The sequence below is a fragment of the Falco naumanni genome, chromosome 4 (assembly GCF_017639655.2).
Source record: "Falco naumanni isolate bFalNau1 chromosome 4, bFalNau1.pat, whole genome shotgun sequence".
Classification (NCBI taxonomy): Eukaryota; Metazoa; Chordata; class Aves; order Falconiformes; family Falconidae; genus Falco; species Falco naumanni.
This window is the reverse complement of record NC_054057.1, coordinates 85,648,517-85,663,478: the sequence shown is the minus strand read 5'-3', so window position 1 is coordinate 85,663,478 and position 14,962 is coordinate 85,648,517. Positions and strand designations below refer to the sequence as shown.

The 14,962-nt window shown below is 44.4% G+C and overlaps 1 protein-coding gene across 1 annotated transcript in view; it reads left to right on the top strand.

Annotated features, from left to right (window-relative positions):
- The window catches only part of CACNA1H (calcium voltage-gated channel subunit alpha1 H), a 254,734-nt gene that overhangs the window by 183,701 nt on the left and 56,071 nt on the right, over positions 1-14,962 (top strand). The window contains exon 11 of the mRNA XM_040592883.1: positions 14,645-14,796. Within this exon, the coding sequence (XP_040448817.1) occupies positions 14,645-14,796 (152 nt within the window). The remainder of the gene's footprint in view (positions 1-14,644; positions 14,797-14,962) is intronic.

The following is a 14,962-nucleotide window of genomic DNA, read 5'->3' as shown; positions in this document are numbered from 1 at the left end:
TGCTAGTCAGAGCCATGGCAGGGATGTGGAAAGCTGCCAGGAGGAAAGTTGGAATGTGGCATGAAGGCAGGTTGCAAATTAAATCCTGGTTGGTTTGCTTGTCTGAGCTGTCGCTGTGTGACAGATTTTCCCCAGGTGAATGCGTGAGGTGGGCAATGGGTTGGCAGAGCCGTGCAATTCAGTAGGTCTGCGGTATGGTCGGGCACTGCCCCGGTGCTGTCATGGAGGAGCAGGCAGCGAGGTGAGCCAGAGCTCATCTCTTATGCCTGGAGGGTTTCTCCTGACATGGTTCCTGCACACAGCACAGGATCAGGGTGGGGGCATCGTGGCCAGGCAGCACCGAGCACAGCATGGCTTGCGCAGAGCACAAGGGCCAGGCACAGCCTGGTGTCATGCAGGAGGAGGAAGGGAAAGGGCTACCTGGCCCTTCACCCAAACCAGGCAACTTCTGTAGAGGAATTGCTGCAAGATGGTAAATCAGGAGGAGTGTGCTGCCTCTTTGACCTTTGCTTTTCTCTACCTTGCAGCTCCCCTTGAAATGACAGCAGCACAGAATTGCATCACTTTGGCATTCATGGCATCAGTGCTGATGATTTGAGAGGTGTTATTATTGTTGCCGTTAGCGGTGTAATTAGTGTTAGCATAACAGTCCCCTTTGCCCAACGCACCAAGGCTGAACTAACAACCTCCAAAACCAAATAAATCCATTCTACCAGTTTGGGGAGAATCTTTACTCTCAGGTGTTCAACAGTCCTACATCTGCTGCAGCTTGGCACTGCAGCCTCGTAGTAGTAGTGAATTACAATAATTTTAATTAGCACTACTGTTATTAGGGCTAATATAACTGAATTTCATTATTTTAGCGGTGATTTTGTTTCATTATGTAAAATCAGAATGACTAAACTTTTTTCTGAATCATTTGTTCTCGGAACAATAGAAACATACTGAAAATCCAGGGCATGCTTGGGGGTGAGGCATATTTCATGCAAGGGGAATGAGAAAAATGTAATGGGAAGTCACCTCCTCATTTTTAAGTCCTGTTTTCCAGACTTTTGTGTTCTTCCGCCAATATTAGAAATAATTATGAGAGAAATATTGCAAAACCAGCACAGTTATTTTTCTGTGAATTTTGTTCTCTGAATATTAGTGGTAGTTGAATATAATTTCATTTCATTGGGTATTTTTGTCAAGAAGGTGAAGATGTGGAAACACTGGGCCATCTCCAAACTCAGTGGCGGTTCCACTGAAATCGAGGAATTCTGCCAGGTGAAAATCCAATAGCTGTCTGTAAGATACAATCAGCTGATGTGAGGAGGAACAAGGGTTGCTGAGCTCTCCTGCTGGTTTGTGTTCACATTCAGTAATTCCAAGCTTTCACTTTGTGCAATGTCCAAGTGATGCGACTGCTGAAGGTCAGCTCTGTCGTGTAGTTTGTTCCTTTCTGACCTCTTTTGTCCTTTCTTGCCTTAGCAAAACAAATCGCTGTTGTCTCAGGGAGCAAGAGGGAAGACGGTGATTGCAGTTGTTATTTTTACATTTCTGAGTTTTAATGCCTGTATTGCACACACGCAGAAGCTAAAATGGGGCAGTGACCTCCCAGGAGCAGCTCATTCCCTTGTCTCCAGCAGAAATGACGTTGCTCACCACTGTCCGCCCGCTCTGATGCAGGCTGTTATTAAAGATGCTCCTGAAGGATCAGGACCCAGAAGCCTTCCTTGCCGGTCATAACAGTACATGCTGCAGGCTGCTGGCAAATACAGATTCAATCTGGTTTTGTACCTATCTATCTTTGCTTTTTCTTTTTGATCATTGTGGATGGTTTTAATTGCCACTTTAGTCTGATGCTCATGGCTAAGAAGAACATATCAATAATTCACTTGCAAGAACAGCGTGGCAGCTCTGAAGTTCCCATCTGCCTGCTTTGGCTGCAGGCTAGAGCACCCTGGGCTGTTGGCAGCATTGTGTTCTCAGGGACAAAAATAAGTTGTAACAATTTCTTGGGTTGCTTTAGGTTTGCTAGAGGGGAGAAAAGGTGGATTTCCCCTGAATTTGTTCTCCTGGCTCCTAGCCTATATTTGACGCAGAGCAGAGAGGAGTCACTGCCTGTATTACAGATGTGGATTTGCAGATAATCATTTCCATGCTGATGAAGCTTTTGAATCTTAAGCTTTTCATGAGTATTTCTGGAAGATGCAGAGAAACTCTATCAAAGCAGAGTCTGTACCAAGTGCAGTCCTAGAGCACAAAAGGGCTGGAGGTTCCCCCAACTGTGTTGTTCTCACAGGGATGTCCCTGAGCATCATCAGCTTATGAAAAAGGTGGTAAGATGTAGCAGTGGCTTGGATCCTAAGAACCCAAGGGATCTTTTCAGTCCGGTGTCACAAAAATCACAGTTGATTGAGCTCAACTCACCAAGTCCTCTTGCTCTAAGGCAGGATCAACTTTTCCTGTATCAGGGTCATAAGTGGTTTCATGTCTTTTAAGACAACCTCAGAAGGTGAACATCCTTGGTTATGAAAGTCTCTGCACTTCCCAAAGGGAAGCCCACAAAGAACTGCTGGTGCCCAAATGTCTAATAGGCGTTTAGGACCACACGAGAGACTAGACATTAGTTTAGGAGTTTAGGAAAAGAACTTGGGAGTCTGACATTTGACATCTTATTGTAGACACTGAATCTTCCCTCGGTGACCCCAGAATGAAATGAAGGCTCGGGTGGGCAGCAACCCACTGTTCTGTAAGATGCACCACCAAATTTTCTCTGATGTCCATCCAACATTTTTGTTTTCTTCTTCTACCCCAAGATCCTCGAACCTCAGAAAAGCTCTCTTAATCTTCCATCTTCCCTTCTTCCACTTAGCGCTCAGAAGTCAATTACAGTAGATTGCTCAAATTTTTCTAAAGAATTATTCTCTCCTTGAACTTATTTCCCCATGAGGTCACTTCAGCTTTCTCGGGCTTAAAAGATGACTAAGTCAAGGTCTTTGTCAGATATAGACTAAACATCTTCTCCATCTTGTTCTTCCCATCAGCAGTTACTATCATGTTTTCTTGATGTGCCTCATCTCCTAATACCAGTACACAAGCCCGCAGATCACGAATGTGCATTTTTCAAAGGGACTCTCCAAAAAGGTCTATTAGCAAGGGATGAGTAATGGTTTGACAAAATAGATTTAAGTGGCCTCTTCTGAATCATCTTGGCAGTAATAGACAGAGTATGTCCATTTTTTGATTAAATATTTCCAGTCCCATTAGCTTGGGTGAGGTAAACAACTTCTATTGAGTTTGCCTGCTAATGACAACCCAAAAGCCTTTGATCTCTCTGTTATCAGAGAGTGAGCCTGTTGCTTGGATGTGGATAAAGATCTTGTAATCATTGCTAAAGGTGCCTCTTGCAGTACAATTAAAGAGTGTGGAAACTGTTCTTTATTCTCTCGATGTTCATGTTCTTGCCACCTTTAACGGACGTGGTCAGAGCCACCTGTGATGGGCATCCTGTAACTGCTGTGCACAGTCGGAAATATGCAATTGTAGTGTGACTGTAAGATTTTAGCAAAGAAAATCAACAATTAACCTTAATTTCTTGCGTAAACTCCTTGAGGCAGGGCCTCTGTGTTCATTTTTGTCTGAAAGAAGCTGCAGCATATTTCCATGTTCTTTGTCTGTATCCTTTTATAGCATGTCTCACATTATTGTATGTGTTTTCTTGAATTTTTCAGCTCTTGAAATCCTGTGACTCAGTTTACATCTAAAAGCAAAAGATAGACCCTAGCTTTTATTTCTAGTTAATGGTATGAAATACAGCCATATGAAATGGTATGATATTTTCAGCCTAAATATCAAAAAAAAAAAAAAGGGGGGGGGGGGGGAAGAAAAAAATCAGTATGAATGATGTATTGTGGTTTTTTTAAATGCATGCTTTGTGATTAGCCAGCAAAGTAAGGATGATTTCAGGCATTAGACTGATGATTTTTGACCATTTGTTGTTGACTTCAGCACAGATAGTGGTCAAGAACAGACAGTTTTGCAATGGGCAAGAACTGTGTGACTATAATTCCTTGTGTGAGTGTAATTTTTTTATGGCAAGGGATAAGCCAAATATATTGGATGAGAGTCAACACAGGCCTTGCTAAGAGATGTCACGCCTCACAGATCTGCTGGTTCTTTGAAGGACTCCACTAGCATATGGATGGGAATGATTCAGTCTGTATAATTTCCCTGGATTTTCGCCAGAGGCTTTTAAAGGAACTAAGCCCATGTGGGGTGGGATGGCAGTCTGCTCGTGGAGAGAAGCCTGCTCATATTTAACAGCTCCTTAAGAGGGAAGGGGTACAAGTAACAGGTCCTTTGCTGAAATATTGGGAAGTTGCCAGAGGTATCTCCTGGTACAGTGGGGGCACGTGTCCTTGGTATTCCTGTACAGGTACCACCTGTCCTGCATACTCCCGTGTGATGCTGCAGCATCGCTGAGACTGAAGGGGTGATCGTGGCTCTTCTTGGCACCAAGCTCAATCTGAACAGGCACTTCCTTGCTTGCACGCAGCACTGGAGGAATGATTAGGTATTCACTGTCCTCAGTTAGGCATATTTCCATTTTTCTTCTTTTTTCAAAGAAACTAATCAGTGTATTAGTGCTGACAGGGATGACCAGTTCAGAATCCGCTCTGGAGCATCTCTCCCCAGGTGAGATTACAGTGCTCTTGGTGTGTTGCTGGAGGCATTCATCCTTGATTGTTATCTGGAGAGTTGGCTCCTTCCTCCTGTGACTTCTTGTTCAATAACTAAACGTGAGCACTTCTGGCCTTGTTGGGGAGGGTATGTTATAGGGTTTGGGTGGTTTTTTTCATTTTAAGGCTTATTTTTTCAGCCATCTGTCAGACCAAGTGATTGTCCATCAAGATATAATCCAGCTGATTGGCCTACTTTTCAAGAATAGTAGCTTTAGTTTTGTACACTACTGTTGATAGCATTTCAGATTGCCCAGGTCCTTTCCTCCCGAGGGTGGAGAAGACAGCAATTGATCTAATCCAGCCTGGCATTTATGCCACTTGAAATGAAATTGCATTTTGCTGAATGAAACTGAGAAATGGGGAAGTAATACTGCAAATATGTTGTGCCATGTGGGACCCTCTGCCTGGGAAGATTCCTAAGGAAGCTACAGCGGCGTTGATTATCCCAGAGAACAGGCACTCTGATCCATAGCTCTTGTTGCAAGAGACAGAGGTGCAGCTGCCAAGGTTCCTTCTGTAGAAAACACTCCCAGCCAGGAGTCAATACCAAGTGAACCTGAAGGATTCACACAAAAATCCTAGGGAGTATATGACTTTGGTATATAGTCATTGCTGGATAACGTTAACTCTAATGGCTTTTTTTTTTTTTTTTTTTTAATGCCAAAGTCTATCACACTTGTATGCAGCTTGTTCTATTCCTCCACTGATGGCCTATTTGCAGCTCCAGAAAGGAGCAGTGCATTTCGCATTTGGCTGACCATATGAGTTGGGTAAGTAATTATTAGCAGTGACTTTCATGCCACAGAGCAGAGAGGTAAAAGCAATTCCACAGAGCATTAGGAGATCAAGTAGGTCAATTGAAAGTAGGAAAAATTACCATCGGCTATCTTCAATTAAACTGTTATCGCTCCACATGAAGGATCCCATTTAGAGGAAGGCATAAAACCTGAGTAGAGGTGACTGAGAGAATAAATTCTCCATTTTTAATTCCAGAGCCAGAGAGTGAGCATTCATCAGTAGGCATAAGGAGGAGATCTCTCTTTCCTTCTGTTTCCAGCCTACTTTTAAGTAGAACCCATTTGTAAATCTCTCAACAAAACATTTTAATTTTTTTATCAGAAAGCACAAACTCAACAAAGTCACACCTTTTACTAGAGACATTAATGACAGCTAAACCCTCCTGAGAAGGGCTTTTGGTTCTGAGTGGTTGTTGTGTCTGGCTGTTAAACACAGGGCAGAAGGCACCTCAAAATAGCAAACATCTTGGTGACCAGGGCAGTCTTCTAGGAGCTGGGGCATTGTGGTTCAAGTCCCTGGTCCCTTTCCAAGGCCACAGAGCATAAATAACTTTCAGCTATGCTCATGTGCATGGGAAAGCACCATCAAACATTTTTTTTCTAGTAAAAGAAGTTACATCATATGAAGGCAAGGCAATTTCTGTGGTTTGAACCATAGTCTAGGTTGACTAAACTGGTTTGAAGTTGATTTTAAGACAGTAAGAATCCTATGTTGTAGTAAATAAACTACATCAAAATGGTTTGCAAAGGAAATCTTTTCAAATGCAGAAATTGGAAGGCCCACTTGCATTATTCTTCATGTTTTTTTAAGGGCAGGGAATGCAGAGGAGGAAAGAAGCCAGGTCTTAAATTCCTTGGGGGTTTTTTGTTTAGTCGTTTGTTTACTTACCTTAGAAATATCAGAATTATTCTATTTGGTCTTTGACAAGCAAAAAAGGGGAGAAAAATAAAGGTCAAAATGTGGGCTTCACATTTGCTAGCAGTCTTCTGAGATGTCAGTCCCTGACATTCCCTTACATTCCCTGACGGCTCTCTGCTCCAGCTACGAGCTTCTGGCTCTTAAAACTCCCTCAGAGAGGACCTTTTCCCAAATTGCTTCAGAGGCATTAGAATGAAACAGCTGTAAATAAAAACAAACATACAGCTTGCAGAGTGTAGGGCAACTTGTCTCTTCCGCGTATAATTGCTGCAGTATCAAGTGCCCGCTTGTGAGATATCACAGCTTCACTCCTTCACCAGTTTCTGGGCCAGGGGATGTTCATGTTTATTATTGCAGTTAAGCCATGCTACGCACTTACAATTCATTACTGGTGTGTGAAATGTGTTCCACATCTCAGCCCAGCCAAGGCTGCCTTTTGACAGAGCCTGCAGACACTCCCAGAGCATATGGGCCTAAACACTCTTGGTTTTACTCAGGTGTGAAATTCACTGTCTGCCTGTAGTGCCTTGAGCTGCTGATTTCCTGGGGTTTCAGGCATGTGCTATTATTTTCAGTAAGGCAGTCACCAGCGCTCAGCCTCCACACAGGCTGCACGAAAGCTTGGGGGGACGGGACACACAAGCCCCTCTAACTGCATCATTTCTGCATCCCAGTGGAAATCTGCCGTGATGTTCAGACTGCTCTTGTCCCAGACATGTGGAGTGGGAGCTGGCGGTGTTTGAGGGCAGCAGGACAGAGTTCCCCTGCCTATGTGATAAATACCTGCTGTGGCTGAGGGAAGAAACCAGCCCCCAGATGCCATGTAGACCATCCACTCCCATGCTAAATGGCTGATTACATTGTTTTGGATAGGAGAAATAATTAATAGCCTCAGGGGTGCTCCAGGTGACAGATTCTTCTATACGTTCCAGTAAGCATTTCGAATTTTCAGTTTGAGCCTGTCCCATGCCATGTCTGGTTGCTGGGCTGACTTCAGAGGGGTCTGAGCTTGTGCCCAGGAGGGCAAGTGCTGCCCATCTCTTCACGTCCTTTGGCAAAAATTTGCTCTGTAGCAAAATGCCTGTGATGTGTGTGTTAATTATAGCTGCTGACCCATGAGCAGAGCCTGCCTGAGGAGACGAAGGCTCCTCTTTAGTTGAATTTGCTATAGGAGAAGGATACGGGCAAGAATCTGGTGTCTGATGTAAGATTTGAAAGGAGCAAGCGTGCAAGAAACGCAGCTTAGGGTTTCAAATACAAAGCTTGAGCTTGTAAGAGTACAGAGGATTTGGGGATTGCTCTGGATGCAGGTGAATTGCGGTGCATGGGGAGGGGGGAACCGCTGGGTGCTGTGAGGACCGGGATAATTCAGCCATCTCCAAGGAGAGGAAAGAAAGGAGACAAGCTGTGGGTTACAGATCTCCACACTTTCTCAATGGGTTAAACACAGCCTCCAACAGTCCCATGCAATGCTTTATCCAAGCCTCCATCCTATATTTGGAAGGCACATGTGTCTGGGGTTGCAAACTGACGCTTACTGCCTAGCACAGCGGGAGTCTGCCCGTAATATTGGTATTGTACACATATTTCGTACATGTTCTAGTTTTTTAAAAAATAAGAATATTTTGTAATTTTGAGCTCTCTTTAGCAATTTCATTGATTTGCTTCCCTCCTGTGGTGCCAGGGCTTCAAACTCATATAAGCTGTTTTCCACAATTTTTGAACAATATTTCTTATTAAAAAAGTCTAATCCCTCCCAAACCATCGCTTTAATCTGTCCCAGAAAACTGGCTTTCATCTCACGATTGCTTTCACAGTAGCACGTAAACCGTACAAATGTAATATGGAGCCCAGTAATCCATCAGTTAAACAGATTAGTTATGTAGGAGGCTGTATGGCTCAGTGAGTAAAGCAAGCAGACTTTACGCTCCCTCCGGACAGGAAAAGCTAACTCCAGTGTAGCTCCATGCATTGCAGTCGATGTGCACTGCAGATGCAAAGGGCTTCCTTCCACCTTGCAGATCTCATGGCGGGGGTGGACTGTGAAGGGTGGCTGGTTGCTGGTTCTTCTCTTGGATGAGTGAGCCACAGATGTCCATCACAAGATGAAAAGGTGAAATGTGAGGCTGAGCTGTCAAGAGGCAGTGTTTCCCCCTCCACTGTAAGAGCAGGAGAATTGCAACTGCAGTTGGTAGCCCTTTGCATGATTTTTTGGGACTGTAACCTTTTTGCAGCTGGTAGCATCATGACTGAGGCTACCAGTGTCCTGGTATCACCTGTATATCTGCACAGCATGCAGACACCACTTGGAAAAGCCTTCAGTGGAAAAGTAGAAATTCTTGCGTTCCCCTCTGGACCCTGCCTATGGCTCACTGTGTGACGTGAATCTTAAAATCCCCATAATTAAGTGTTCTTTCAATAGGGTGGAGCAGAGCCTTTGCACCCTGTTACCATAGGTCAGGCAGAACCACAGCTGACACCACTGCCTGGCTTCTGGAAAGCAGGAGCTTGTATTTGGAAGGAGCAGGCTATGTACAAGTGCTGGAGGGAGAATAGGTCCTTGAAGCTAGACCTGTTCCTCCTGGGTGGTGTTCTGCGCATCACTGTTGCTGGATCTTTGTTAGGAAGTAGCAGGAGCAGTCCTTTCTGTAGTCCTTGGGCACAGCTTGCAAATGCTTTTGCAACCTAGGAACATAGTAAAAGGTAAAGTCACTTATTGCTGGGCAGGTTATCCAGTATTGCCCTCATTGCTATGGTTTGGGTTTATTTAAATAAAGTTGTGTGACTGGATTTTCCCTCCCTCTTCCACCTCATTGTAATTAGTCTGAGTGCCTTCTTCCCTGCTCCCTGCCTCTCTCTTGCATTCCCTTTAGTCTGCAATTCTGTGAAATGGGGATGATGCCAGAGACTGCAGACAGGTGAAATCTGTTTTAATGGAGTAATAGGAAGAAAACAGTCTCTCAAAAATGTGGTGAAGAGAAAAAATAACTGCGTACCCGGAAGCTGAGCACAAATTGACAGTTCATTATGTTTCCTCTTCCTGGTCAGTCTTGCAGATTGAACTTAAAAATATAAAGCAGAAAAGCCAATGTAAGCAAGTGCTCAAAATCCCATTGACAGCTTTAGGCTCAGGACTAGAGAAAAAACAACACAAGTGCAAAGGATGTTTATGAGACTAAATGTTCTGGATTTGTTTACCACTCCTCTGCATCTCTGCCAGCCTCAGCTCTCTGTTCAGGAGCTGAACGGCTGCTTTGGGCTTGGGGGGGGGAGTTGAGGCAAAGCACAACTTTTACTCCAGAAACTTCCTTCCCTGTTCATTCAGCAGGAAGAACTAGGTGTATAACAGCCCTTCTCTCCAATGTGATGCAGGTATGATTATTTCTACTCAGTATCAGAGCAAAAACATGCCCCAGCCAAGGCATGGTGCCATCCTGCTGGTTATAGGACCTAAGCTATGTAAAATAGGTGGCTGTGGGTACAGCAATCAAAAGACACGAGGTAGAAGATGGTCAGGAGGAAAAGAGAGGCACAAAGAGATACTGGCTTCTTTGAGGAACTGCAGTAATTCAGTTGCATAAAAAGAATCTAAGGCTGCAAAGTCCTACTCCTGTTCTTCGTCCTCTGCTTGTAGGCACCATCAATAATTTGACCATTGTGAGTTTCTCTCTTACTGAATTTTTCCCAGTTCCAGGAAGGCTCAGAGATTGTGCTGCATCTTGCTAAAACCAGAAGTATCAGATTCTCAGAAAGAGACTAGTCTTCCAAGGCTTTCAGACCCAAACTATTTAGAAAAGGATTTTTTGTCTGTTTATCTGAACTCAGAATGAACTGCTGAAACGTTTGAGGTTTGTCCCTAATAAAAACATGGGTTTGAATCACTGAAATATTCCTCAGCATAAATGTGGCCTTCAAAGTGAGCAGAGGTGGTTGTGCTTTCCTGGGACATATTTTGCCTGGAGTCAAGGCTAACTGTTACTTTAAACTCTTATCCAAGGATGCTGAACTCTTACAAATTGATCCCATACAGTCTGTGCCCTTCTCTTGGGTGGTGGGAAACTTACTCCTGCAGCCAAAGCATGAGGATTCATTTGAATCTGAAATCTATAAAATTTGTTCTCAGATGTGAACCTTTTTTGAACGTTGCTTAGGACTTGTGGATTAAACAACTCTCTGTGCTTGTTTTTGCTGACTGTCTCCAGCATGGCAGTTCCCATTCCAGCCTCCACATCTGGCACTCTGGACCCTCATACCAGCAGGACAGCATTGCCCACCATCTCCTGTACTTCACCCGTTGTGGGCGTTCCTGAGTGTTCTGTAGCCTCGTGCAATGCCACCTGATTGCCATTGGCCTGGCCTGTCTTGGAAGTCTAGGACCAATGTAAAGGTCAATCATTGCAGCAGCAAAAGATGTGGAGATATCCAAAGCTAATGAGGGGTCATGGTCTCTCACTGTTGTTTGAAGAAGGAAGTTTTCACTGATGGAGTTTGGAGCCCTGTGGTAGGCAAGTAGTTTCCCTTGTCAGTATTGTTAAGGTTTTAAAAGTATTTGGTAAAGAGCCAACAATATCGCTTTAGACCTACTGTCTTGGAAGTGCATCATTTTGATGCCAACCTTTGTTTGTTAACCATTCCGTGCTAGAAAGGAAGTTGTGTTTTGTGACACAGCCACATCTCAAGCAAAAAGCCTGACATTTTCTTTTCTGAGAAGGTCAAAACAAGACATTGCAGTGATTTTAAAGCTTTGTTGCAACTTCATTTTATTCCAGCTAGGAAGTCTGACAAAAATAATCCTTGCCATGAAAAGTTTTGTTTTCAGTAGATCAACTTCCCCCCCCACCCCCCAAAGAAAAAGGCTTCTGGAAAAATTCCTGCTCTGAGATTGGCTTAAATTTGAACAAAACAACAGTGTCTCCTAGTGGCTGACTCCAGAGGAATGGCCAGATCCATCCTGGCTTTCAAGTGTCTCTTCCTTGACCCTCCTCCTAGATCTTTGATCATCAGGGAGTGAGTGAGAGAAGTGGGAAATGAATTGTGCTCTAAGCAACAAACCATTTCATAAGCCATAAAAGTATCTATGGCAGGCTGTTTTCTAGGCTCCAGTTGGTGTTGAAAGAAGGTAATTACATTTGAAGGCTGTATCGCTGAATGCTTGGCTCATCTGCTGTTCAGCTTCCACTCTAATAATACAAAAGCTCACATCAGCAGCCTAGCCAGCATGCAGAGCCATCCATCCTTGTCTTTGCCCAGTGGGTTCTGCCTCCGTGTCACTGCAGGATTGCACTCCAAATGTCTCTCGTTACAGCACTCCTTGTCATCAAATTAGTTCCACCTCACACCAAGTATGATCACTAAAGAATAATGAAGATTTCTTGTCTAAAGCATGATTGGCTTTGCAGCATCAGCCTGCTGTCCGTCAACTTTGCCCAGGCATCCCCCTGTGCTGTTGATCTGCTGGATCAGCTCCTCATCACTGCTGTCGATGATCCCATCTGGGCCACATCTTGGTCCTTTCCTTTCCTTCTTCCTTGTGCCCTTTCTCCCTTCCCTCCCCTGAGAGATTGCTGCAGCTTTTCTCTTGTACTCTCTGAACTCCTCTATGAAGCAAGAACACTGGAGAGCTAGCAATAGGGGCACCAAATTGTCAAAGGGAATTGGCAAATCAATTCAGGCAATGATATCAGCAGATTAACTGGTTGCAATGCCATGTGCTCAACAGGCCACAGAAAAATCTTGGGGTTGGCTTAGAAAACATGGAATTTCAGATAATAACAACTTAGAAATTCTTTTTGTTTGTCTGAGGATTTTTTTAAGATTTTTGGCTTAGGATTTCCAGGCTGGACAATGACTTTTTTAGTAATGACTCCTGAGATTGTTTTGTCATACTTGTGTTACTCCAGGATTAGGGATTTTGAAATGATCACCAGCTATCCCATTTTTTTTAATAAAATTGTGACTCTTGGCAGCACATCTGGCAGCAGCAAGGTGAACTTGGAGAACACTGAACTAATTTTGCCTTTAGTGGATGAGGCTGCTGCTGTATTGCAGACTACAAGGTACTATAGGCAGCACCAGGCAAGGTCTCTGTTTCCCAGCAGAAAGTGCTACAGAACAACCCTGTCCCTTCAAAGACGCCCAAGCTGCAGCTTTCTTGCTGATGATTGTGTCATTAATTTTCCAGCCTCAACACGCTAACGAGCCATACTCGGCGTGCTGTGAACACCCTGTCCCAAGGAGCCCTCAGTCTGCTGCCTGGAGGGATGCAAGAATTTTGCAAGTTCTTTTGCTTCTTGTCAAGAATGCCCTTATATAACCCCAGCTGAGGGGAGACCAAACGTGCCAGCTGTGTGCTGCCCCTGACAAATAGCTCGAGGATGCTGCAAGCATGGTGTCCCCATCACCACTGTGGCTTACAGCAGGACAGACGCCTGGGAGCCCACGGGGCTATTTCAGGCTCAGGCTCTGTTGGGGAGCTGGTTAGATGCCATCCTAGAGCAGCCCTTCTCATCAGCTGTGTTTTCATTGCAAAGGGAAGACCTCTGCCCAGATTGTTTTGGCATCATCAGGGAAGGGAATATGATGGATGAGTGCTGAGGTTGGGGAGGGAATCACTGGCCCTGTGGCAAGGAAGGTGTGAGGAGGGCAGCCCCTGATCATGCTGTTCAGAGGCACTCTGCAGCCATCTGGGCCACTCCTTGCTAGAGACTGAAGAACTAAAAATTGCACTGTCCTTCCCCTGGTGTCTGTTAGTAATTAGCGTATACGGATTATAATCATGAGGACTGAGGCTCTTAGTGCTCTTTCTCCTGAATAAATGGCTGAGCAAAAGACAGTCTATTGCCTAAAGTAATTTAGCCTATGAATGATGGTTCATTAGCAGCCCACAGACTGTCCCTGCCTATAGTAGGGGATGTGTGGGCTCCTCCTACATTTGAGTTAACTCTTTCAGCCTCTCCTTCAATTGCCAAGGATTCGGTTTGCAGAGCGTTGGAGTTAAATGTGGTCGTGCCACAGTATTGCAATGGTCTTCTCCCTTCAGAGCCTCAAATAATGCAACAATATGCCCAAGAAACTGCCAACTTTTAACATACTGTCGAATGATGGATGGGGAGTAAAGGAAGCTATTATCAGTCGGGAGATGAGTCAGATATGAAAATAACACCTTTTTCTAGACAATATTATTACACTGAGGAAATGAAAAAGGCTCATTTTCTTTTGCAAAGGAACAGGCCTTAAGCGTTAGAAATGCGCATTGCAGAGCCTGTTGCTGTGTGAGGCAGTAGATAAGTGAGCAAACGCCATCCCACCTTTTGCATCTGTCCCTGCTGTGCCACGTTTTGGAGCCTGCGTGCTGGGCAGACGTTGCTGTGCTTCCAAGGAGGGGAAGCCTCTGTCTGAAAAGCAAGACTGTAGCCCAAGGTAATTTGGTGCTGGTGATAGAGGAGAGGAATAGAAAAGTAAGTTATTGGATTTAAGCTGTGTGCAGCCTTGTACACTCACAGAAACTCACACTGATCCTGAGGGGAATCCTGACACTCAGGGCCATACTGCTGTCATTTTAACAAAATCTGCTGTATGTTAACCAACCAGAACTTCAGAAGGAAAAATCGTCTTGGGTTTTTTTGAAGACAGTTTCCAAAGGGAGACAAGTATCTCAAGGGAAGTAAATCTATTCATCCTACTGACTTTGACTGGTATTTGTTTTCCAAATTCTCTTAAGAGATGTCTGCAAGAAAAGTGCTTTGTTTGTGTATGAATAGAACTACGCTATATTGACAACAGTCCTGTTTTGGATATAGCAGTGTCCATAAAGCTCAGATGGAGTTAGTATAATAAAAACAGCCTGACAACCATACTAGCCATTCACCTGGATAATTGTACCTTGGAGCAGCGAACAAGCCTGCTCATTCCTTTGCATAGCTTTAGTTCTTTCGGCCCATGTATTTGGCACAGTTGTTCTGCATCTGCTCCAGAAATGGGTTGGGATTGTGTGTTTCCAGTAAGACTTCCAGGGACTATCCATGAAGCTTATCGGCTGTTCTCTTCAGATACTTCTCTGCCTCCATGGCTCTCCAGAAGGAACACAGGAAAATGCAGCATTTGTGCATCATTAGCACAAATCCCAGAGCAGGAGGGACATACCAGCCTTTAGCCATTTCCTCTGTGCATCTGTTTGACCATGTTGGTTTTTTGCCCCATAGCCGGATGAGTTGACCAATGCCTTGGAGATCAGTAACATCGTCTTCACAAGCATGTTTGCCCTGGAGATGCTCCTGAAACTCCTTGCCTTTGGCCTCTTTGGCTACATCAAGAACCCATACAACATCTTTGACGGGATCATAGTTGTCATCAGGTCAGTGCCAGTTCTTTCTCCACTGTGGCTTTTCTGCCAAAGGCTCAGACCAGTTGGGGAGTAAGATGGGGAACAGGAATGGCGTGGCACGTGTTAAGCAAGGGCTTGCTGGCTATGATGTGCTATAATTATGCTGGTCTTTTGGATTCCTGTTGTTAAGAGGGCT